Source organism: Centruroides sculpturatus, unplaced genomic scaffold (genome assembly GCF_000671375.1).
Source record: "Centruroides sculpturatus isolate CEXI.00-Female unplaced genomic scaffold, Cexi_2.0 scaffold79, whole genome shotgun sequence".
Classification (NCBI taxonomy): Eukaryota; Metazoa; Arthropoda; class Arachnida; order Scorpiones; family Buthidae; genus Centruroides; species Centruroides sculpturatus.
This window is the reverse complement of record NW_019384415.1, coordinates 866,706-891,016: the sequence shown is the minus strand read 5'-3', so window position 1 is coordinate 891,016 and position 24,311 is coordinate 866,706. Positions and strand designations below refer to the sequence as shown.

At 25.8% G+C, this 24,311-nt stretch overlaps 1 protein-coding gene across 3 annotated transcripts in view; it reads left to right on the top strand.

Moving 5' to 3' along the window:
* The first annotated feature begins 2,293 nt into the window (after positions 1-2,293).
* The window catches only part of LOC111619161 (ETS homologous factor-like), an 85,391-nt gene continuing 63,373 nt past the window's right edge, over positions 2,294-24,311 (top strand). For 2 of the 3 annotated variants that reach the window (XM_023360840.1, XM_023360839.1), the window contains exon 1: positions 2,296-2,525. In XM_023360840.1, the coding sequence (XP_023216608.1) occupies positions 2,401-2,525 (125 nt within the window). In that variant the 5' untranslated portion in view covers positions 2,296-2,400. Of the gene's footprint in view, positions 2,526-24,311 lie in introns of all 3 variants that reach the window. The other variant, XM_023360842.1, reaches the window with a different exon arrangement.

Genomic DNA, 24,311 nt, shown 5'->3' with positions numbered 1-24,311 from the left:
GGAATATTATCAACGGCAGGATAGTCCAGCAACTGTATCTGCAGTGACCCACGGAGGCATTCCGATGCAGACAGGTGGATATCACCCCACTGGACTTTACAGGTGAGGCACCTCTTCCCTTTTAACACGTAAATTTATAAATTATCATAACTGTTAATGTACATCCTCCCGTTATAGTGTATTCTATATAACAATACAATAGTTAACGTTTAAAGGTATAACTATTAATCCCTTGTAAAAATAAGTAAAATAATAATAAAAATACCTTCTTCCAATTTGTTCTGCTATCATTTTGGTCCAATTAAATATATATTTTTTCGTTATATACTTAAATAGTGATTTTTTAAATAAATTATTTAAGTGTAATTAAACGGAAGAATTCTTCCCGGATTTATAAGTAATATAGGCCTACACGTTACCCTTAAAAAATATTAACTTTAAAACTGTAAAATTTACTTTAAAAATTTATATTATTCGCTTATATCATTTACTTAAAACTATTATTTATTACTTTTATTTTAAGTAATTTTATGAAGTTGTTTAAACTAAAATTCCTACAAACTTAATTTTTTAAACTGGAAACGTGTTTGTTGAATAATTAAGTTCATTTTAAATTCTGTTTAAAACGTACATTTTTAAATTGGGATTATCATTTAAATATAGTTTATTATCTATATAAAACTATAATTATTTTGCCTTAATTATAATTAATTTATCTTATATAAATTATGAAAGACTGTAACAGCGAATAATACAAAAATTAAGAATTTAAGGCGTTTATGTATAGTACAGTAATTTATAATTAATTAAAAAGCTATAGAACAGTTTTCATGTATATCTCTGTGTTATTCATATATTTTAAATATAAATTTAATGAAAAAACTATTAAAAATTCAAGTAGACTTTTACACCTCCCCTCTAATCACAGACAAAGCATTGTTAACCTTTGTTACTTTTTAACATATTAATAAGCAAAATGCAGTTTCTCCATACACGTTAGTCTTTATTTATATATAAATATTCATTATTCATATTCATATGATGATAAGGCTTCCCTATACAGGTGATGATAGTTTATATCTTTAACCACAGAGGTCGCTAGCATAGCAATAAAGGTCTTATATTTAGTCTAGTGTTTCTAATCTTATAATTTATATAATTTTTGGTATTAAGCCAGATTTATGGATGTTAGAAAAGAAAATTCTGATTTATATTGTCCATTTTCTATATATTTTTGCTTCAAAATATAACAACATAATAAAATAACTCTTACTTGTTTACACTATTTAACTGATCCTCATTGTGCTCTTGTATTAAGCAACACACTAAAAGAAGGTGGGTTTAGAACCGATTCGTTTCTAAATTTTAAATGTAAAAAAATTAAATTCAGATTCAAAATAATCAAAATCTTGTTTCTTAATTAAATTCTTTAATTGTTTTTAAACTTAAAACATTTCAGATTTTATTCTTGTATCACATCTGTGACGTCAAAAGTTTGCAGTTTTATACTCTTAAACGTCATTTATGTATCGATTTTAAAATCTATATTCAAATATTGTAATAATTTAGTGTATTTTATTTTAAAAATTTGTTTATTTGAAGCGTTTTTAAATACATACAATAAAGAAATTCTCATACAAAAACACTAAGTAATAAAGACTTTTTTAGGTTTACTTAGTGTTAATCTTTAGAAAAATACAATAGTGGCTTCTTTATAAAGCTGTAAATACGTTTACCTTTATTTAAATTTTTTTTAAAAAATGTATATAAATATAAATGAAACGTTAATCTTTCCTTCAATTTAAAGGGGCAATTGGAAACCTCATAAATCTTACACGCAAAAAACGCATTTTTGTCCTAGACAAACCCAAATTACATCGACGACAATCAAATCCTCTAGTCATCCAGATAGGTCAGTTAAGTTGAACGACTAAAAAGAGATGCGTAGTCAAGGTTTTGAGGCCAGATATTCTGGTTCCTCAATAAAGGCATTCCTGTGCATGGGTGACCATTCAACAACAACAACACAACAACAACAATATACCAAAAAAAAAAAAAGCCTGGTAGCTTTGATGTTAGTGGTAAATCTTTCAAGAAAGAACATTTGGATAACTTATGTACCTACTTAAGATATTTCTTTTATCGCATTCTTAGTGTTTCTTATTGTTGAGCTTGGCCTATATAGAATGATGTTTTTCATGACAGACTAAACTTAATTATCTCTGGTAATAACCTAGAATATAATAGTCTATTTTGTTTAGTTTACAGCCACTGAAACTACACTCCATCAGTAGTGACTGCGATTGGACAGCGTGCTCCGGAGACGCAATCAGTGCTTCTACATTGGACCGAAACACCCGTAACATCGCGGGAACACCGGCAAACAGCCGTATTATAACAATGTATTGTACGGCAAGCGGTCAGGAATATTATCAACGGCAGGATAGTCCAGCAACTGTATCTGCAGTGACCCACGGAGGCATTCCGATGCAGACAGGTGGATATCACCCCACTGGACTTTACAGGTGAGGCACCTCTTCCCTTTTAACACGTAAATTTATAAATTATCATAACTGTTAATGTACATCCTCCCGTTATAGTGTATTCTATATAACAATACAATAGTTAACGTTTAAAGGTATAACTATTAATCCCTTGTAAAAATAAGTAAAATAATAATAAAAATACCTTCTTCCAATTTGTTCTGCTATCATTTTGGTCCAATTAAATATATATTTTTTCGTTATATACTTAAATAGTGATTTTTTAAATAAATTATTTAAGTGTAATTAAACGGAAGAATTCTTCCCGGATTTATAAGTAATATAGGCCTACACGTTACCCTTAAAAAATATTAACTTTAAAACTGTAAAATTTACTTTAAAAATTTATATTATTCGCTTATATCATTTACTTAAAACTATTATTTATTACTTTTATTTTAAGTAATTTTATGAAGTTGTTTAAACTAAAATTCCTACAAACTTAATTTTTTAAACTGGAAACGTGTTTGTTGAATAATTAAGTTCATTTTAAATTCTGTTTAAAACGTACATTTTTAAATTGGGATTATCATTTAAATATAGTTTATTATCTATATAAAACTATAATTATTTTGCTTTAATTATAATTAATTTATCTTATATAAATTATGAAAGACTGTAACAGCGAATAATACAAAAATTAAGAATTTAAGGCGTTTATGTATAGTACAGTACTTCTATAATTAATTAAAAAGCTATAGAACAGTTTTAATGTATATCCCTGTGTTATTCATATATTTTAAATATAAATTTAATGAAAAAACTATTAAAAATTCAAGTAGACTTTTACACCTCCCCTCTAATCACAGACAAAGCATTGTTAACCTTTGTTACTTTTTAACATATTAATAAGCAAAATGCAGTTTCTCCATACACGTTAGTCTTTATTTATATATAAATATTCATTATTCATTTTCATATGATGATAAGGCTTCCCTATACAGGTGATGATAGTTTATATCTTTAACCACAGAGGTCGCTAGCATAGCAATAAAGGTCTTATATTTAGTCTAGTGTTTCTAATCTTATAATTTATATAATTTTTGGTATTAAGCCAGATTTATGGATGTTAGAAAAGAAAATTCTGATTTATATTGTCCATTTTCTATATATTTTTGCTTCAAAATATAACAACATAATAAAATAACTCTTACTTGTTTACACTATTTAACTGATCCTCATTGTGCTCTTGTATTAAGCAACACACTAAAAGAAGGTGGGTTTAGAACCGATTCGTTTCTAAATTTTAAATGTAAAAAAATTAAATTCAGATTCAAAATAATCAAAATCTTGTTTCTTAATTAAATTCTTTAATTGTTTTTAAACTTAAAACATTTCAGATTTTATTCTTGTATCACATCTGTGACGTCAAAAGTTTGCAGTTTTATACTCTTAAACGTCATTTATGTATCGATTTTAAAATCTATATTCAAATATTGTAATAATTTAGTGTATTTTATTTTAAAAATTTGTTTATTTGAAGCGTTTTTAAATACATACAATAAAGAAATTCTCATACAAAAACACTAAGTAATAAAGACTTTTTTAGGTTTACTTAGTGTTAATCTTTAGAAAAATACAATAGTGGCTTCTTTATAAAGCTGTAAATACGTTTACCTTTATTTAAATTTTTTTTAAAAAATGTATATAAATATAAATGAAACGTTAATCTTTCCTTCAATTTAAAGGGGCAATTGGAAACCTCATAAATCTTACACGCAAAAAACGCATTTTTGTCCTAGACAAACCCAAATTACATCGACGACAATCAAATCCTCTAGTCATCCAGATAGGTCAGTTAAGTTGAACGACTAAAAAGAGATGCGTAGTCAAGGTTTTGAGGCCAGATATTCTGGTTCCTCAATAAAGGCATTCCTGTGCATGGGTGACCATTCAACAACAACAACACAACAACAACAATATACCAAAAAAAAAAAAAGCCTGGTAGCTTTGATGTTAGTGGTAAATCTTTCAAGAAAGAACATTTGGATAACTTATGTACCTACTTAAGATATTTCTTTTATCGCATTCTTAGTGTTTCTTATTGTTGAGCTTGGCCTATATAGAATGATGTTTTTCATGACAGACTAAACTTAATTATCTCTGGTAATAACCTAGAATATAATAGTCTATTTTGTTTAGTTTACATATATAATATATATATATATACTCAGCTATTATATCTTTAAACAGAAGTATACAAGTAAGTTTTTAACTTACTTACTTGAACTATTACTATTAATGAATCAAGAAAAAAGTTTTTAACTTACTTCTTTTCTTGATTCATTAATCAGTGGGTGCTTCTAGGTTAAGTGCTCAACGTAAAATAAATTAATATGTTTTTACGTTCATACAAGAATCTCTGTGTTTGAATTATATCATTAAATTGTCTGTTTTCCTGTTATAATATATATATTTATTTAATATTTTTGTAGCCTTAAAATTTGTGTTATTTTATGCATTAATTGAGTATTTTGACACCGCATAATTGTATTTAAATATGACTTAAATACAATTAAAATTTTCTTTGAAAATATATAATTTGATATGCTAGGGTTTAATCCTTAACTTAAACTGCATTAATTTAATTTTACTTACTTCAGACAGTTTTATTTTTATATTCTTTCCCGTATCTTGTTTATCAAATTCCATTAATCCAAAACAAAAGTAGGATCATGTTGAATTAATGACTAAATTATCTCATATCGATCTCCACTTAGTACTTAGACTGGTTTTACAAAGCTTGTCCAATTAATTTAGAAAACATTTGAATTAAATATGTTTAACCTGTTTAAATATGATATATTATACTAGTCAGATCAAACTATCTTATTATCGTGTCTAAGGAAGCAACCCTTTAATTGTTATAGATCCTGTGTGTATGTTATAATGCGTGGGTTTGGCATTATTTCCAAATATACTTATGTTTGTTAATGATTCTATTAACTAGTTAAGGGGTACAGACGATGAGAAAGACAACTGTTTAAGTGTCTCAACTTATTACGTTTAACGGTATAACTTCGAGTAACACTTAAAAGTCACGTCTTACTTTAAACACTAGTTTTTCGGTCATTCACACAGGAGTAGTGTCGAAGTTCTCGACACATGAGCTTAGCTTTGCTTCAGTAGTTTGTTAGGCAATTAGTTTAGAGACTAGAAATTATCATTTTGCTTTCGTGTTATTTAGTTTTTAAACACTATAACGAGTGGGGGACATTATTATATATTAGAGCTTACACTGTCAATTAACGCCTAGGTGGGCCAATTTTCTTCCTGCTAAAGATCTTTATCTGATTTATTAGTTGAGTGAAATTTATTTTCCACACTCAATATATATTTTGGTGTAGACAGAATATTCATTTTTTGGGAGGGTTGTTGTTGGTGGTGTCTAAAAATTATGCTAATTTGCATATTTAGTATGTAAGTTATTAACTTTTATACATTATTATACATAATAAATTTAATTTACATGATTTTTTATCACGTTAAAAAAATGCCTTTGAGCTAATTACATGAGAGAATTTTAAGTTTAATTTGTTTTAAAGGTTTTTTAAATGTTACATTAAATTATACTTAAATTATACAATATAAACGTATTTAAAAGAATAAATTGAATATTATTAAATAAAATATCATAAAATTAATAAATTGCACATTTTTTACATTGTTGAAGTCGATTAATTTCAAATTTAATTGCCATTTTGCTAAGATTTTACGTGTTTAATTAATAAATAAGTAAAATTTTAACTATTAAATTAAGCTTAATTAAACTAAATCAAATTAACTGAATTAAAAAATAAATTATAATTAAGTCAAAAATATTTTCTACTTTAAAACTTTTTATGAGATAAATGAGAGAAAACGGTTGTTCAATAAAATCCAAGGTATTGCAAAATATTGAAAGATACGACCAATCAAATGTCTTGTATTTTAACGCCTCATAATAACACCATTGAAGAATAATATACGTGATTTTAGTTCAGCCCCCTTACCCTGACCAATCCAGTTTTCAATGTCGCTCTTTACGTCACAATCGTTTCACAATCATCGATTGACATTTTACGATGATTATTGTCTTGCAAAAAATAAAAAATAAAAATTATCATAACAGTAAATGTGCCAATAATTTATTTATGAGATAAATTGTTATTTGGAGTGTGATAAAAAAAATAATAAAAATAACACTTATTTTTTCTGGTGCACACAAATATACATATTATTATAAGTAATAAAAAAAATAGATTTTTATCTTATAATTATTACAAGATTTTTACATGTATACTTTAAATATTTTTTATTTATACATATTTTTTTCTAGTATTTCCTCTTTAATAATTCATAAGATATATTATATAATTTTAAATTTTGAACATAGAATTTTAATTTATATAGCAAACAAGCCTTTAAGATAAATAAAATATGTGTAATAGAATACAGAAAATTTAATTATGTTCAAGCTTCATCTTTGAAGAGAATTCTTCTTTCATTATTTAACATTATAATCTTTTAATTTATATTTTTAATCCTGAATCCTTGAAGATAATTCACACTCGAAGGTTCTTATAACTTTTATTGGGTATAATTGTGATATAATATCTTTATATACTTAAAATTTTAGTATTGAGAGACTCAAATTTTAGTTTCCTGGTAAGTAAACTCTCTTATGTATCAAAGTTTTAACAGGAGAAACCATGGGAATCTTCACTCTTGATGATAATCTAGAGAAGGTTAAGGAAATCCGAGCATCATAAGTAGTAGAACAAGGAACATATTATCATTCCTGTACACGGGTGATAATATGTATCTTTCTCTCGACAGATGACTATATGCTGTTAATCATTATACTAACCAAAACTGGATTCATCACTTTTTTTCCTCATTGCTATAGGTGACAGCTCTTCTTGTTTCATACAAGAANTTTATGAATAAAAATTTGACAAACTATTTATCGTTTTATGACGAGTAAAATTTTTTCGTCGCGTTCGCGGCTTTTAAGTAATGCTTAAACCTTTGAGGCGCGAGGCCCTTCGGACCGCGAAGCATAGGCGGTGGCCCACGTCGTCCATGCTTTACGTCGCTCTTGGTCATAGAAATGATGTAATTTGAAAATAAATTATTTATAAATACGTATGTCAAGTTATATTTTTATTAAGACGCAAAATATATTTGAGAGTTTACGGCCACTTAAGATGTGCCAGGTGAGACGTTGTTGAAAAAAAAAAGTTATGCATTCCATCACGTACATAAACAGTATCGTAATTCGCCAAGTGCAAATCAGCAAATTCGTAAAATTTTTGTTTATTTTGAACAATCCGGATAATCGAAAATCCAAATAATAGAGGTCCGGATAATCGAGGTTTTACTGTAGATAGAAATTCGATTAGAATGCTTATGTTCATTCCCTTTCTCTTAAATGCTGGTCTAATGACTGGAATATCATATGACGATGAAACACCATTTTCGTACCAATATTGCGTGGGTTGTCACGATTTCTATTTTAAAAGTTATTCTTAATATTAGGAATTTGTGTCTTTTACTGTAATTGTGAGAATCGAACAAAATAAAGGAAAACAACCTGATGATGATCTCATGAAAAGTTGATATATATCAACTTTCTGATTCGGATTATCAACTTACGCTTTCTCATCACTGATAGTGACGCATTTAAACATCTTTCTCTCGGTTTGAATTATTTCTGTAAATTTGCATCTTTGAATAAGACGAAGAACAGCACATTTTAGTCGGTCGTCGCTCGTTTTTCTAGTCGTTAAGAATTGTTTGTTCCTTTCTATCCAGTCATTGGAATTTGTGTTTATGTGCTTCATTTTCATTTTTGCTTGAGTGTTTCCAACGTGAGAAATATTTGTCAGGATTCATAAAGTGTTATTGTCAACCTCAAACCCATCAAAATCACGAGTAGTAGGCGTAACCGACTTTTCTCAGATATTTCCCGAGCGTAATCATATTCGGCTATAAGAAGGCTCAAAAGAACATAGAAACCTCACAACTGTGTGCCAGAAAGGCCACATAATCCATACTCTTCACTAGAAGAAGCCAGTTAACTATTTTACAATTTTATTGAGAAAAAAGAAAGCAGACGACAAATATGACTGCATTTGAATAACTTTATTTGTTTTAAATTATTACAAAATATAAAAGTAATTTAATGTAATAACTCGTTTTTAGCCTGTAATAAATTTAAACTTGTGTTATTTTAGTTTACATCCCATATTGTTGATTTATCTGCATAGAAATCTATTGTTAGTCCTGGTCTCTACACACGCACACGTGCACACCCATAGACAACAACACACACACACACACACAACCAATACGCATACACACACAAACTAATACGTAAAGGGTCTATATACATATATAGAATTAATTATTCGCTTCGAAAGTTGATGTATTGGCAATGTATATTATCATTTTAAAAACAATGTTAAATACTTATGTAGCTTATATATATAAGCTACATAAAATATATGCTATATACACTTTATGCAGCTTACATGTTTATAAAAGCTGTATTAGTATATATATAATTCGTAATACTCGTTTAAAATTCACAATTAAAAGCATACGTAAGACTCAATTATATATACCACCCCAGAAGAAAGAAAACCATTTTTAAATTAATTGTTTTTATTTCTTTAACCAGTTTAAATTAAGTATAACCAAGCAAAGTAACGTTTTTTAATAAGTTAATTACGTTTAATTACAATTAACATCGCGTGCAAACGAAGCCATTTAAAATAATATTAGATTTATTAACTTATCCTATATAATTAACCCATAAAATGGATTAATCAAGTGACATTTCGTGATAAGTCTAAAGACAAAACTAGATTCTACCAACACGTGTCTTAGTCACTGCCCTTTTATTCAATAATGTACAATGAATAAAGCTGATACAAACGATAAAAATAAACAATGGTAATTTTTACGTTCCATCGTTACAGTATATTTAATATAGATTAATAACGGTGCCTCACAAACTTGGCCTTATTCGTAGTGTTTATCTGCTCAATGAACTGAACCACAAAAGGGGGTATCCTCTCCGTCCTCCTAAACTTTTATGTATTTTTAGATATATATTTTTTTCTTTTTTTACAGTTATTTCCTACAAAATAATCAATGAATCGAATCTTTGCCATTTGAGTCATAAAATCTAATATTTCAAAAGTACATTGTCTTACATCATTTCATCTAAAATAAGGCTATTTTAATATTAAGGTTTACCTCAAAAAATAGCTGCTGGTCTATTTCTTTAACTTAGAAATAAAATTAAGTTACTTAATTCTCATTTATCTTGAATTTATTTAACTATTAAACGTTAATTTTAATTGTGTTTTAAAGCTGTCAGTTTTATTTCTAAATTAAAGAAATACTTCAAAGGCTTTAAACACAATTAAATTTAATGTTTAACATTTAAATGGATTCAAAATAAATGAGAATTAAGAAACATAATTTTAGTTTTAACTTCAAGTTTCTTAATTCTCATTTATATTTTAATGAATTTAACTATTAAACATTAAATTTAATTGCCTTTAAACCTTTTTCTACATACTTCATTTCGTATAATTTAGTCAAGAAGAATTCTCCTTGTCTATGTTGAGCAATGCTACAAGCGACGTTTCGTAATTTAATACTTCGTACATAATTAACGTTACATAATTCAATAGAATTAGTATATTTTTAAAAAAAATAATGGACTTGACAATTATTTTATACATCTTCTTGTAAATAATATTATTTCTATTAATTTATATAATTATAAAAATGAGACAATATTAATAAAAATCTAATTATATTTTAAANAACATTTGTAAAGAATGAAATTAAATCATGGGTTGAAAAATATGCTCCCACTTCAAAGGTAATGAAAAATTTTTAATACATTAACATTTTATAAATTGTTAAAAATAAATTTTTTTTAATTCAAATAATTAAAAATTACATAAAGTGATCAAAGTTTATTTAATCTTCTCAAGGCTTCTTACCTGTAATCTGTGAAATTATTTTATTTGACTGTTCAGCTATTCAACATAAAATTTTTAAAGAAAATTAATTTTTATTTGTTTATACCATTAAATGTGAAACAAAAATTGATTAAATAGATGAAACTTGACATTCGGGCCATGGCTGTCTGCTCTCTTTTAAATAAAATCATGAAAGAACTTGACAATATTTAATGTTAAATTTACTCTGCAATCTTCCCTGTACTTATCATCCAAAAATTGCCAGATCCAGACTGGGTCTTCTGATATTTAAAGATTGCATCAAATACTTCGACCATTTGCACTTCCATAAATATTTTAATGGAAATGTAGAGTCGGATTGGCTACAATTAAGAATTTCTGAATGAAACTTTCATAATACATCATGCGTGTTTACTCCCTTTTATAGACTAAGAATTTCTCAAAGATCATACTTTTATTACATCTCTCATAATATGATCGATTTTGAAAATTTACCACATGAAGATTTTAGTTGTTTTAAATGTGTTTGTAAATGAATACTTTAATTCTTAGTGTTTAATATTCTTGTCCTATTGTTATCTCATCAATACTTTTTTTATGTTTTTTTAATTTTCGATTTACACTTGTATTTTTATATATTACATTTTATGCATCTGGGTTATACTGTTAATCAGAGGTGGAAATCTTTTGTTATTTACATGACATTTCCATTTGTAAAAATTAAAATGAAATAAAACATCAACAACAAAATACGGTCACTTCTCCATAGTCACAGCCTTAAAATTTTTTTGAAGAATTTTACATTTAATAACTGTATAAAAATGAAATGATTCTGATTATGAGGGAATAACATTTTTAGATGAAAATTGAATTATACTTTAGTTTAAGATGGCTTATATAAAAAATTAATTTGATTTACAATTTGAAAATTTCAAAATAACTTTTAAGTGGTTTTCAAAAACATTTTAATTTTCAATTGATTTGATTTTAATTAGTATTGATATTTAATTTAATTTTAGTTTTGGTGTAAAGACCAGAGTTCTAATTATTTTATTAATTTTAGTTTTAATTTTTATAATTATTTTAAATTATTATTTATTATTTTTATTTATTTAATTTTGCCTGTACTTTTTGAACCTGTACAATTATTTGAAGAAATTACATTTCTTCAATTAATTGCGACACTGTTTTCTTTTGCGCATAATTATAGAAATTGTTTGTGTTGTTTCACACAAAATATAATCAAATTTTAATTTATTTTAATTTTTTTAGTAATTTCATTAATTTTTGTTTTATAAATTTGCTTGCTTTTTAAAAAATTTTTTAAATTTTAAGTGAGGTAACATTAATTGAGTCATTGGGCTACCTAGTTTAAATGAATTGATTCCATTGCAAATTAGTTTAATATGAAAAGAATAGGCAAACACTATAAACTATTGTATTTTTTTATCTTATAAGATGGACTTTTTTGTACCTAAAATTTATCTGAAAATTAGAATATGTCCTATAAGCCAAGTGCATCTTATACTGTAAAGAATATTTTTGTCCCAAATAATCAGTTTTAAAAATTCAATGCACTCAACACAGTGTTGCCTTTTATAAGGTATAAAAAATACAATAGTTAAAGTTAAAAAATAATAAATATATTAAATAATTTTTCTTAATTGATTAATATTTTCCACAACTAACTAGTCAAATTTCTAAACAATTTTTCCTGACAGTGGGTACCTTGATAATGTCTAGTAATGTCTTACTAGACCAATATAGAATAAAACATTTGTATAAAATAATTGCTTTAAAAATAATTCATCTTAACTAGACTACAATTAAAGTTAATTTTTAAATTTATGTTTTATTTAAGAAATATAATTATTCTATAAGAAAGTATTGCCCTTAAACGTCACATCGACGTATCCGTGATTTACAACTCTCATATGTCACTTCACTAATTGTTTATTACATGTATAAATTACAGGTTTTGACCTTCATACCTTCTAAAGCAGTGTGATGAGACACAAAGTACGAATTAAATATTTTTTATAGAATTTTTTAAACATATTTACGTAAAGACGAATTCCTGATAATTTTATAATGAACAGGCAATCAAATATATAAATTCTCCCTCATTTAAACACGAAATAAATGCAATATTTTCTTTTATAATCGTTAAAGTAATATAAATTTTAATTAGAAATAATCCCTAAAACACACACACAACACACCACAATAAAGAACAAACATACACAACCATTTAAGTTCATCATTTGAATACAAATTAAATTCTGTTTTAAGGAATGAAATATTATAATTCTTCATACTATTTAACAATGTAAGGACGTATTACTTAAATTATACGTCTGAATAGATAAGTTTGCTTTAAGATAGTATAAAAAGGAATTTTTTCCTAATTAAGTTACCATGTTTTTTTCTCAATTCTAATCGCATAAGACAGTACTTCTAATGTTTATGCGTGCGTGAGATTTAGCTTCACGACCTTCGATAATGCAAACAAAAGAACACACATTATCATCCCCGTTCTTGCTTCTATAAATTTTATAAAATAATTCACAAAATTCACTAAAATATTAAGTAAATATTCATATTTACACTGAAACATTCATAATTAACATATACCAACTCGTTTTAACACTAAATACGTTTAATTTAACAGAATTAATCTACTTAGTGTAGCTCTGTATGAGTCTAATTAATGAATTTTATTCGATATTTTAAAAGGTTTGATATTAAATTAATGTTGTATATTAGTTTTAAAGTGTATATAAATTAAATTATATAAAGATTAGTTTGAATTTTGATGACGAAAGCGGTCTTTGCCTTCAATTCCGGATGTCCCACTGCTCGTTGAAAACAGGTTTGCTTCTCCATAAGTTTATTAATAAGATGAACAGTAGATCCATAAAATTTTAGAGTGTTTTTTTCCTATAATAAAAAATAATATTCAGTTAATTTATACAAATCCTAAAACAATAGTTTCGTGTGTAAAATATTTGCAACACAGTTAAGATGAAAGTAATTGAGAGCATTTCTAAGCTCATCTGTTATTATTATCACAAATAAAATTTTGTTAATTTTATAATAAAATATTAAAATTTAAAAATTCTATAAAAAGGGAAAGGCAATTTTAATGGTTATTAAATATTATAAATAGCAATTTTCTTGTCGAGATGTCAACGTGTCTCAATCAGAATTTTCTTCAGAGTAACTTCACGAGATAAACGATAGGACAAAAGTACTATTTGGGTTATTGTTAGGGGGGTCTACCGACGTATGGATGTTGAAACAACATGTCACGACCCAGAAGCCGTGACCTAGGTCCCTGCAAAGGTTTCCCTGAGGATAAGCGGCTGTGGGCGGAAGTATCTGATTGATGTCATTTTAATGGATGTCTGATGGTCTGTAGATGTCTTTTCAACCGTGTGTGGTTCTTACCTTCCGATTTAATACTGAGAATTTACTATAAAATATATATATATGTATTTCCTTTAACTATACACAAATTAATTACAATTAACTTATAATTAAATTCTGTATAGTACAAATTTGCTTTTGTCAAATTACTGATTGCTCCTATTAAAAAGCTAATTTCTTAAAAATTTTTATTCGAATTTAAATATTATAATTAATATTATAATTGTTATTTAAAACTTCTAAACTAAATTAATTATTTTTAAGGTTGATCCATTGAGTCTTATTCTTTCTTTTCTTTTCGTTAAGGTCAATGCTCTTAAATTTATATAATAATCATTTTATAAAATTGCTTAATAGTAAACAATAATAAAATGCAATTTTATAAATAATTAATATAAATATAGATTCTCGTCAATCGTGTTCTTAAAGAATAGAAATTGTTTTATTAATATTCTATTCTATAGTTGTATTTAATAGTATATTTTATCTGCTCATTTATTGTGATTTATATACTTCACTTCATTTAATTAATTAACGAATATATGCATTTATTATATAAATTATAAAAATATAATTTTATTAATATCTGCTCAATATCCGACTGGATCCTTCTCCCCTCTTTCTTTCTGTTGGGGTACAGCCTACTCAAGGCTCTACCCCCTATATTAAATTATATTAAACATAATATTATATAGATATAATTCACTTTAATTTAAATATAGGTCTATTTTATTTATTGTAAATCTGTCAGAGTTTAAATTTATGTTTTATTTAAGAAATATAATTATTCTATAAGAAAGTATTGCCCTTAAACGTCACATCGACGTATCCGTGATTTACAACTCTCATATGTCACTTCACTAATTGTTTATTACATGTATAAATTACAGGTTTTGACCTTCATACCTTCTAAAGCAGTGTGATGAGACACAAAGTACGAATTAAATATTTTTTATAGAATTTTTTAAACATATTTACGTAAAGACGAATTCCTGATAATTTTATAATGAACAGGCAATCAAATATATAAATTCTCCCTCATTTAAACACGAAATAAATGCAATATTTTCTTTTATAATCGTTAAAGTAATATAAATTTTAATTAGAAATAATCCCTAAAACACACACACAACACACAATAAAGAACAAACATACACAACCATTTAAGTTCATCATTTGAATACAAATTAAATTCTATTTTGTATCACGTATTATTTTGATTAACACTTGACCAATTTTTTAATTTTTAATTAAATTTTTAATTTAATAAATATATAAACTAATAAAAAGAATTGCACTGTATGCAAGCTGTGTAAAATAATAATACGGCAAAAAAGTTGCAATCAATCAATCAATTTTATTGGCCATGAAAAGGGGAGTCCCCTTTAAAGGAACAGGTAGTAGCCAGGCTAGTACTATTATGTTAATTAAGGAGATAAAAATATTATTACCATTAAAAATTTATTTACTATTTTTACATTTCTTCTATTGGTCATATTTATGCATGAAAATAATAATAATAATAATAATAATAAGTATATAAATTCCAATTTTATTATTACACAGATCGAAGATGTATCGAAATAATATAAATAATTCTTATCAAGAATCATAAAAGGAACACGGCAAGATGAATTTAGTCATTTTTATCTTCTATATTTTGATATTATTGGCGGAAATTCTTAGCAAAAATATGACGAAAATTCACGCCTACGCTCGACATTGGCAGGAAAGAATAAATACCTGCAATCTTTTGATTTATCTTCTAATAAATTCTTAAATTATTCTATGAATACTACCAGCAGATTCCAGCTTTACTTACATTATACATTGTAATTAGTTATATTCTTAGAATTCTAATAAATTTTGTAAAGAAAATGCTAATTGCGTGGAATATACTGTAGAGTTGCTTCATACTATTTCTAAAAATATCGATAATTATTTTAGTTTATTCGTGTAAACATTTTAATGTGTAGCAGTCAAACCTCTGAACTACGAAGACTAACATAAAGAATGGCCGTTGTTTGAAACGTATTTAATATACAGTTTTTTTTAACGTTTACTGAAAAAAATGGCGCCGTTTAGAGGCGGTTCGACTGTATTTAAAAAATCAGAACAACAATTGAAATTTAAACTCACGACAGACACACAAACATATTCAAATATATACGTAACTATATACATAGATATTTATCGTATAAATTAGTAGCTAGTAACTGCTAATAACAAACATAATTACCAAGCTTATATACACTTTTTTGCATCAGGAAAGCGTATTTAATTATAATTAACTTCAAGTTCGATTTTTAAAACATCAAAAAATTTCCATTGTCTGAATGTATCTAATATGTAAAATTTATTGAAAACAATGTTACCACAATATTAAGACTAAGCTTAAGAGTTAAGGATGTGTAATAATTTATCGCCTTTGCTTAGATCCATTATTTTTTTAAGCCGTAATAAAAAAAAGCTAGAACCGATAATTGCCTGGTGTAGAAATTAATATTCTTTCCACGAAATATTAAGCATAAAAAATTGAAAACGGGAAGCCTTTATTTAACATAAATTTATGGCTTCTGTCAAAAACTTGATAATGTGTAACACACTCCAGCGAAAGATACGCTCTAGTAGAAGGGATATCCTGCATTTTAGAATTTTAAAATAAAGTGTAAAGCACACCTGTTGAGATAAATAAAGTTATTATAAAATATTTCCTTAAAAAGAAAAAAAAAGCAAATTTAAATTTACTTTTTATCGTAACTCTTAAGAGCAACCTTTCATACTTCGAATGGTGTGTTCAACGTCATCAATTGATTTACATTAAGGCATTGATTTACATTAAATCAAAACCTTAATTACATTTATAAAGTATAGTTTTTAAGTTTTATACGCTTATATAATCGTGTTTTCAGGTAACTACACGTTATCAAAAATCAAATAGAATAAATGTACACCTTACACAATAATCTGTTATGTATTCTATATAATTTATATAAACCCTAAATTATCTGATATGTAATCGCTAAAACTTGATTTCGGCGAATTGAGACGGCATAAAATTCAACTTCGATTATTAAAACTTCTACAAATCATTGACAATGAATGACAGATGCTGTTACATCAAGTCTGAAGCTTCCTTAGTAAATAAGCACCTGCCAATAGGAAAAAAAGTCATAAAGCATGAAACCTTCACCTCTACCATAAAGCTGCATCTTGATTAACTTATCCGAATGTTTTAGAATAGTTACAGTATAAGAGGGGTGAACGCCTTTTCAAGTCCAGATAATGATCAACTGAACAAGCTATCCATTAAGTAAAGTGTAACAATGAAATTATAGTGAGCGCCTCTCTCTCTCTCTCTGTTGTTTTTAGTTTGTTTAAAGTAGGTTAAGTTGGTCTTCTGGCGTTGACCGCAACACCTATGACGTCACTAGGATCTCGCATTCTTACATTGTCATTGATATAAAGGGGAAAAAAACAGGTAAAAAGCTTTATCTCATATTGATTAAGTGTTATTTTCGGTTTCAGTTTAAGTGTTTCTATTCGAAAATGTAAGCCAATAAATGGACTATTGTGACTTAAATTAAATAGAGAAGTTAATTTGTATATTATAATACTACCGTGCATAAAATTCTGTTATTTATCAGCTTAATATAATTAAGAAAGTAGCGTATAAGCTCTTACACACCGAAAATAATGCATATAATTTTATGAATATATCAAAATTATTCATTTTATATACATTATAAACCTATTATAATTCAAATAAATATAAATTATTACATTATAATTACATTTTATAGTTTATTACTGCATAAAAACAAGCAGATTACGAAGATATAATTAAAAGCATTTTCGTATTCACGCAACCTTTTTTTTATGGTAAATAATAAAATAATACTTTATTTTATTATTTTATTTATTTATTTATTTTCCTGTTATAATTATAATAGTTATGCTCACTGATTTATTTATTTAANATTTTACTGATGTAGACTTATATGGTACAGTACATCTGTTATATAAATATAAAAATAAATTGCCTTTATTTTTTTAAAGTTATAAGCAAGGACATATAACTTATTTAAGTATAACACTATAACTTTATTGGCTTATTCCCAATTTTCTTATGAAATATTCATAAGTTATAAATTAAAATTTTAACCAATCAGAGCTCATTTTAGATAAAGTAAGACATTTTTATGACTTTTATACGTTCCAAAATTCGTATAATTTAACCTCTAATTGTTTAATTTTATATATTCTTAGATGTTATAATAATTTATCAAAGATATGGCTAAATAATTAGAACAGGTAGCTAGGAATTAATAAATTATCGCAATTTCTATCGGCGATTTATTAGATAATTCTTCATTTCGGATGTCAAGATATTATCTTTATATGACAAAAATTCAGAATTAAAAAGTAGATTTTCTTGATTTTTATCTGATAATATATATATTTAATTTATTTGCCATTTTTTAGGCTTGAAAGCAAAACATTTCTATTCTACTGCTTAAAGATCCAGCAAAAAACGTTTTTTTTTGCCAGCTCTTTAAGCAGTAGAACAAATGGGAAAATAATATAAATAATCGCCATTACATCCTTGATAACATGCTCTATGCTTAGCCCATAATCCTGAACTCATCCATAATATCTATAAAGTATTTCTACTGATTACATTTAATGATTTAAACAATTTCGACCTTATGATAGAAGAATCTATTTGTATTACGCATTACTTATATTATAAAATATAACTACTTGTCTCACGCATTATTTATATTATAAAATATATATATATATCAAGATATACCAGATATCTATCACTTATATAACAATACATGCTTAAAAATAAATCTATGTAGAGTGCATAACTGTAATTTTATGGGTCAAGGGCCTTTGATATAAAGCAGGCAACTGACCATACAATGTTATTGCCTCCTTAGATGCTTTGAGTAATTTTATAGGTTGATAACTCGAAAAATATGGCACTTTTTTACTATAAATTTTAATAAATTATTAATTTAGCGTTCAGAAAATGTAATAATAATAATTATAAGTGTGTCTGTCCCCCTCGTCCACCTGTTATTTATATTATCTAAAGATCTAGAAATATTAGTTTCTACTCACAATATTATTGTACAGGGAGAAGTTAATATTAGATATTTGTCATGTGTTTATGATATATTTAAGCATAAATATGTACCTGTACACTAACAGTACATAAATATGATAAAATAACAGTTTTAAGTAACTATGCATTAACTTTAATCTGACATTACACTTGCATTTGCATCACCACCATAAAAATCAAAGTCTCTACCTTTCTAATTTTGAATATTTTATATTAAAAATAAATTTATTAAAATATTTATGTGTATAATTCATTTTTTTACATAAGTTATTTGAATTTAGAAAGCAACTTTATATAATTGCAAAGTACTAGTTGTTACGAACGTCTCGTGCAATTAATTAATTGCAATTAACAGAACACAATTAACTAAATTATAATTAAACTGATTAACTCACTTACTTTAAATACAACTATAAAGTTTCGTGATAAGTTTATAGACAAAACAATTAAACAATAAAACTTTATTCGTTGATTTCTTATAGGGAGCTATCATTTTACAATGGTGCATCTTATTGTATCTTATCATTTATCATCACATTTCTTTTACTTCTTTTGCAGATCTTATTTATGTATGTAGAAAATATTATCATAAACTATAATAAATCTTACAAACGGGTGATTGTTACCATAGATACAATAGATATTGTTTACCCTTGTATTTCTTTAAGGGTTCTTACCCCCTTAGTTGATATTTATCTCAATTTTATGCGGTCCAATTTCTTCTTCTATCAGTCTACATATTTATTTATATTATTTTCCTTGTCTACATACATTATCATCGGTAGGATTTTCGACGAGGTGTGAGCTGCCCGCATTCCACCCATAATAGATCATACGAAAGGAAAAAAATATTCATAAATTCACCTTTAAATCGAATTTATACACAAAAATTTAATTAACTAAATACATATTTTTAAAAACAACGTTTTAAATTCTTCAAAGCTGCAGTTCTCAACTGGTATTATACCAGAAGATCTGTTAATGCTACAGAAGGCTGGGGTAGTACGCGAGTGAAGAAGGTTGAGAAATGACGGCGTATAAAGGCAAAAGAATTTGTTTACTCCGAAAAAAATATAGAAGAAACATTCAAAGAATAATAATACAGATGATTTTTCTTGTCACTATGATAATCCTTGGTGTAAGATTGATGTAACCCTTGCGTGGAATTACTTTTATATGTAAATATATTATGATCGTGATCGAAGGATAAATTTACTTATCGTTTGAAATTAAAAAAATATACAAAATAAATTAAATTATAATTAAAGAAAAAAATCATTTATATAAATTACTTTGACTTTATTCTATAAAATTTCATATATATTATCATGGCGCAGATTTATAAATGGAAATTAATCTGCATAGGTTAAGGTCCATTTTTATATTTATGTTTCGTATATATCAAATTTTGTAAACAATTTAAACATGTCTTTACACAAAAGAGTAATTTATTTTTCAAATGACCATAAGCTTTCTTGTTTGTCCGAAATGGGTCAGTTATCATGGAAGTTCTAGGCTAAGTTTTCATTTAAAGTATTCGGGACAACGGCCCTTTTGCATACACATCTTGGGGCGACAACAAAAAATAAAAAATAAAAACAGATTTAAAAAGTCGTGTAAGTATAGGTTAGAGAAAGATAGACTTTAAATACATACCTGCCACTCCATATCCAGTGAAGGAGAAAATCGCCCATGACTGACAAAATGCTGATAATGTAAACTTATGGAATTACTCTTTTGTTAAGTTAAAAACTTTTCCCAAAATTAAAAAAAAAATTAGTATTTAAGATGCCAGCGTACATTTTAAAGTAAAAAAAAGTAAAAATTTAATTGAATTTTTAAAAAATATAAGTTAATAAATTTCTTATTTTTAATGCATTTTTTAAAGAAATTCAATGCTTCAAAACAATTTTTATTAATTGNTTGTGTTATATTATTAACAATTGCTTCTCGTGAGTTTTTAATTTTATTTTAAATTTACTTAAAACTGTAAAACATTAGGCTAAATAAATTTTCTAGAAAGTAAGGAATTACAATTAAAATTTCGAGTGGTGTGACGAAAATTAAGAAATATTACATAAATATTTATCTTTTATTCAGTTATTTTAAGAAGTAAATTAAATTTTTATACGATTTAACTAACGTTTCAAGCATTTCCAAGCAACAATTTAATAAGTAAACTACTGTTTCTTAGAACCTGTCAATAACGGACTTTGTCCTTGGATGTTGTGAATTTATACAAGTTTATTTATGAAGAATTTTTTCTATGTTTACTAGGAAAAAGTCAAATAATATAAAAAAAAAGCATTGATTTGCTTTTTTTTTTTTTTTTTTGATAGAATCTCAAGCACAAATATTGCTCATTCTTTCCTTATTATGAAGTTTTATGAGATTAAACTCAAGATAAAAGAGGGAGGAATATTCTGTAATAATAAAAAAAATTTTTAATTATACCTTATATTATGATACAGAATATAATTAATTTAAATATTCTAAACTATACATCTAATTAATTAAATAAATTAGCTAAAAAATATATTTCTGAGTAAATATGGCTGATATAATTAGATTTTTTTTTTATTAATTCTATTTATGTTGTTAATGCTATTTCATTAATTGTGTCCATGGACTTTGCTTAACTGACTTCACATTCATAAAGTTTGCATTGCTTAAAATTTAATTGAAATCTTAAGATTTTAATTAAGATTCTAATCAATAATTAAAACTCTTTTGAAACTTCTATATATAACTCATCTCAATTATCAATTTTAAAGATCCTTGCATCCCTAAGATTCTCGGGGAGCTTATTAATTAGCTTATAACACAAATTAAAAATATTATATAAACTTTAATTTTCATTTAGTTTATCCTTAGAAGTATCTTCTGTAACTAGTGGACATGTACTTAGCAAAACACATGTCATCAAATACCTCAAACTTGTGATTAAAATAACCTTACAGGCATCTACTTCGAGGCCCATAATTATATTTCATATTACAGTATTAATATATATATATTAATACAGTCGAACCTTCAATAACGGCCACCTCTAAACGCTGGCCATTTTTTTCCCCCGTCAGCAGCAGTTGTTCAGAGGTTTGATTGTAGTAAATTTTAAAGATTCCTCTAAATAAATTATTTATTATAATTCAATGAATTACTGAAAAAACTTAACTCTAATTACATCACTTAATTTAATTTTAATGACGTTCAACACGGTTTTTTAAACTTCATTTAAATGTCATTTACTATAAAAAATGCTTTAAAAAATTAAAAAATAAAATAAAATTTAAAGGCAGTGAGTGATTCAAAATTGATGTAAATCTTTATTTTTTCTGAAAAAATAAAAACAAAAAATTAGTTCATTTACGTAAGAGTGCATTCGATCTTGATGGCATACTTAATGTGATCATCAAGGACGAAGAGATTCGAGGTTTCAACGGATCGTTAATTTAACATCGTAAAACAATAACCTCATAGCACTGAAACCAAACCAATAAAAACCTTATAAAAGTATAATAAAATAGAAGGCTGCATGTACTAAAAACGGCACCCCCTCCTTAATAGAGTTCACTTATTTTTTTTTTTATTATAAACCATAAAAGTACAAACGAACAGCAATTTACATACCAATTAATTAAATTAAATGTGTAAAATTTATTTTCTTTTTTTTAAAATTAATGCACGAAATACAATCCCTTTAAAAAATTGATAGCGTGAATCGTTTAGTACGTATTTAATTAAAAAAATAATCGATAAATTAAAGTAGGAATTGTTAAATTTATTTAAAATGTAGTAAGGTAGAGTAAACGAGTTTCTGGTTAAATGGAATAAGAATATTTAATGAATTTAATAGAAGAAAAATGAATAAAAGAATAATAAGAAATGTGAATATGTTACAAATTTAACTTGCACGTTTCTTGTACTAGTTGAAATGACTTGTCATTGTGGAAAGACATAGATTAATAGCATAACAGTCACGGTGTTTGGACCTGTTACAATAGTTAGTAGTTCTCAGAACAGGTACAATGATAATCACTGATTATTAATGCTACAACTTCTTCTGCTCTATCAAAAGAAAAGTCATCCATTTGATTTTCTTCTTTTTTTATCAGAAACATGTCAAAAATTTACCGTAAATAAAGATAATTTCGCTTAAATAATAACAATAATCGAAGTTAAACATACTAGAAAAGTAGTTTACATTTATATAAATAAAAATTTAAGTGTTTTTTTTATGCCCTTTTACATTTATTATCCATTAAGTTATTGGTAATCATCAATCGATTAATGCTGCAATTTTATGACATTTCTATAAAGACCTGCAAGAAAATCATTTATTTTATTAAATAATCGCTTCGTATTATTTTTTAAATAATGCATTTAATCCCCTTTATAAATGAATGCTTTCTCTTCAAAGAGTAACACTCTTCATCATTAAAAAGGGAGTAACAGTTAATTCTCTCCAGTTAATTTACTTATATTACAAGAAAATAATTAAATTATAATAAGTTAAATACATAAAAATCTTTTTAAATATTAATTTTATATGTTGTAATTTATCTGCAAAAGTATTATTAAAAATTAAAATTGGAAAGGTCAAAATTTTGTGTGGGAAGATGCGAATTTGGAACTACATTATAATTCATTAGTTAATTAGCATTTCAGGTATACAAAAACTTATAGTCTTTAAAAGATTTTTAAACTCTTAATTATGAATATTTAATGCAAATTTTTATTTAATTTAACTTAAAAACATAATTTATTGCCTTAGAAAACTAATTCCAAATTTAACAGAGTTTAGAAATTGTAAAACTTAATTTATGATTTTAATTAAAGTCAAAATAATTAGAAAGAAAAAAAATGTAATATTTATTTTTTTCCTCTCAAGCTTTAATAATCTGCTAATTTTTAAAAATTAATTTTAGAATTTTTTTTATTTGATTTACGATAAAATTTTACTTTATTTTATGCCATTTGCAGTAACATAATCTGTCTTTTACTGGTAATTTTCTTTATTTTTTTTCACGAAAAGAAATCAGAAGAGGTAATGCATTAATGCTTCGTGAATTTTTTATTTTAGGAAACAAAAGTCCAATGACATTAGATATGATATCAGTAGCTGTAGAAGAGCATTTAAAATTTCACCTTGTTAACACGCTTAAACTATAAAATATATATGCATAAGAAAGATGAGATAATGAAGGTTTAGGTTAT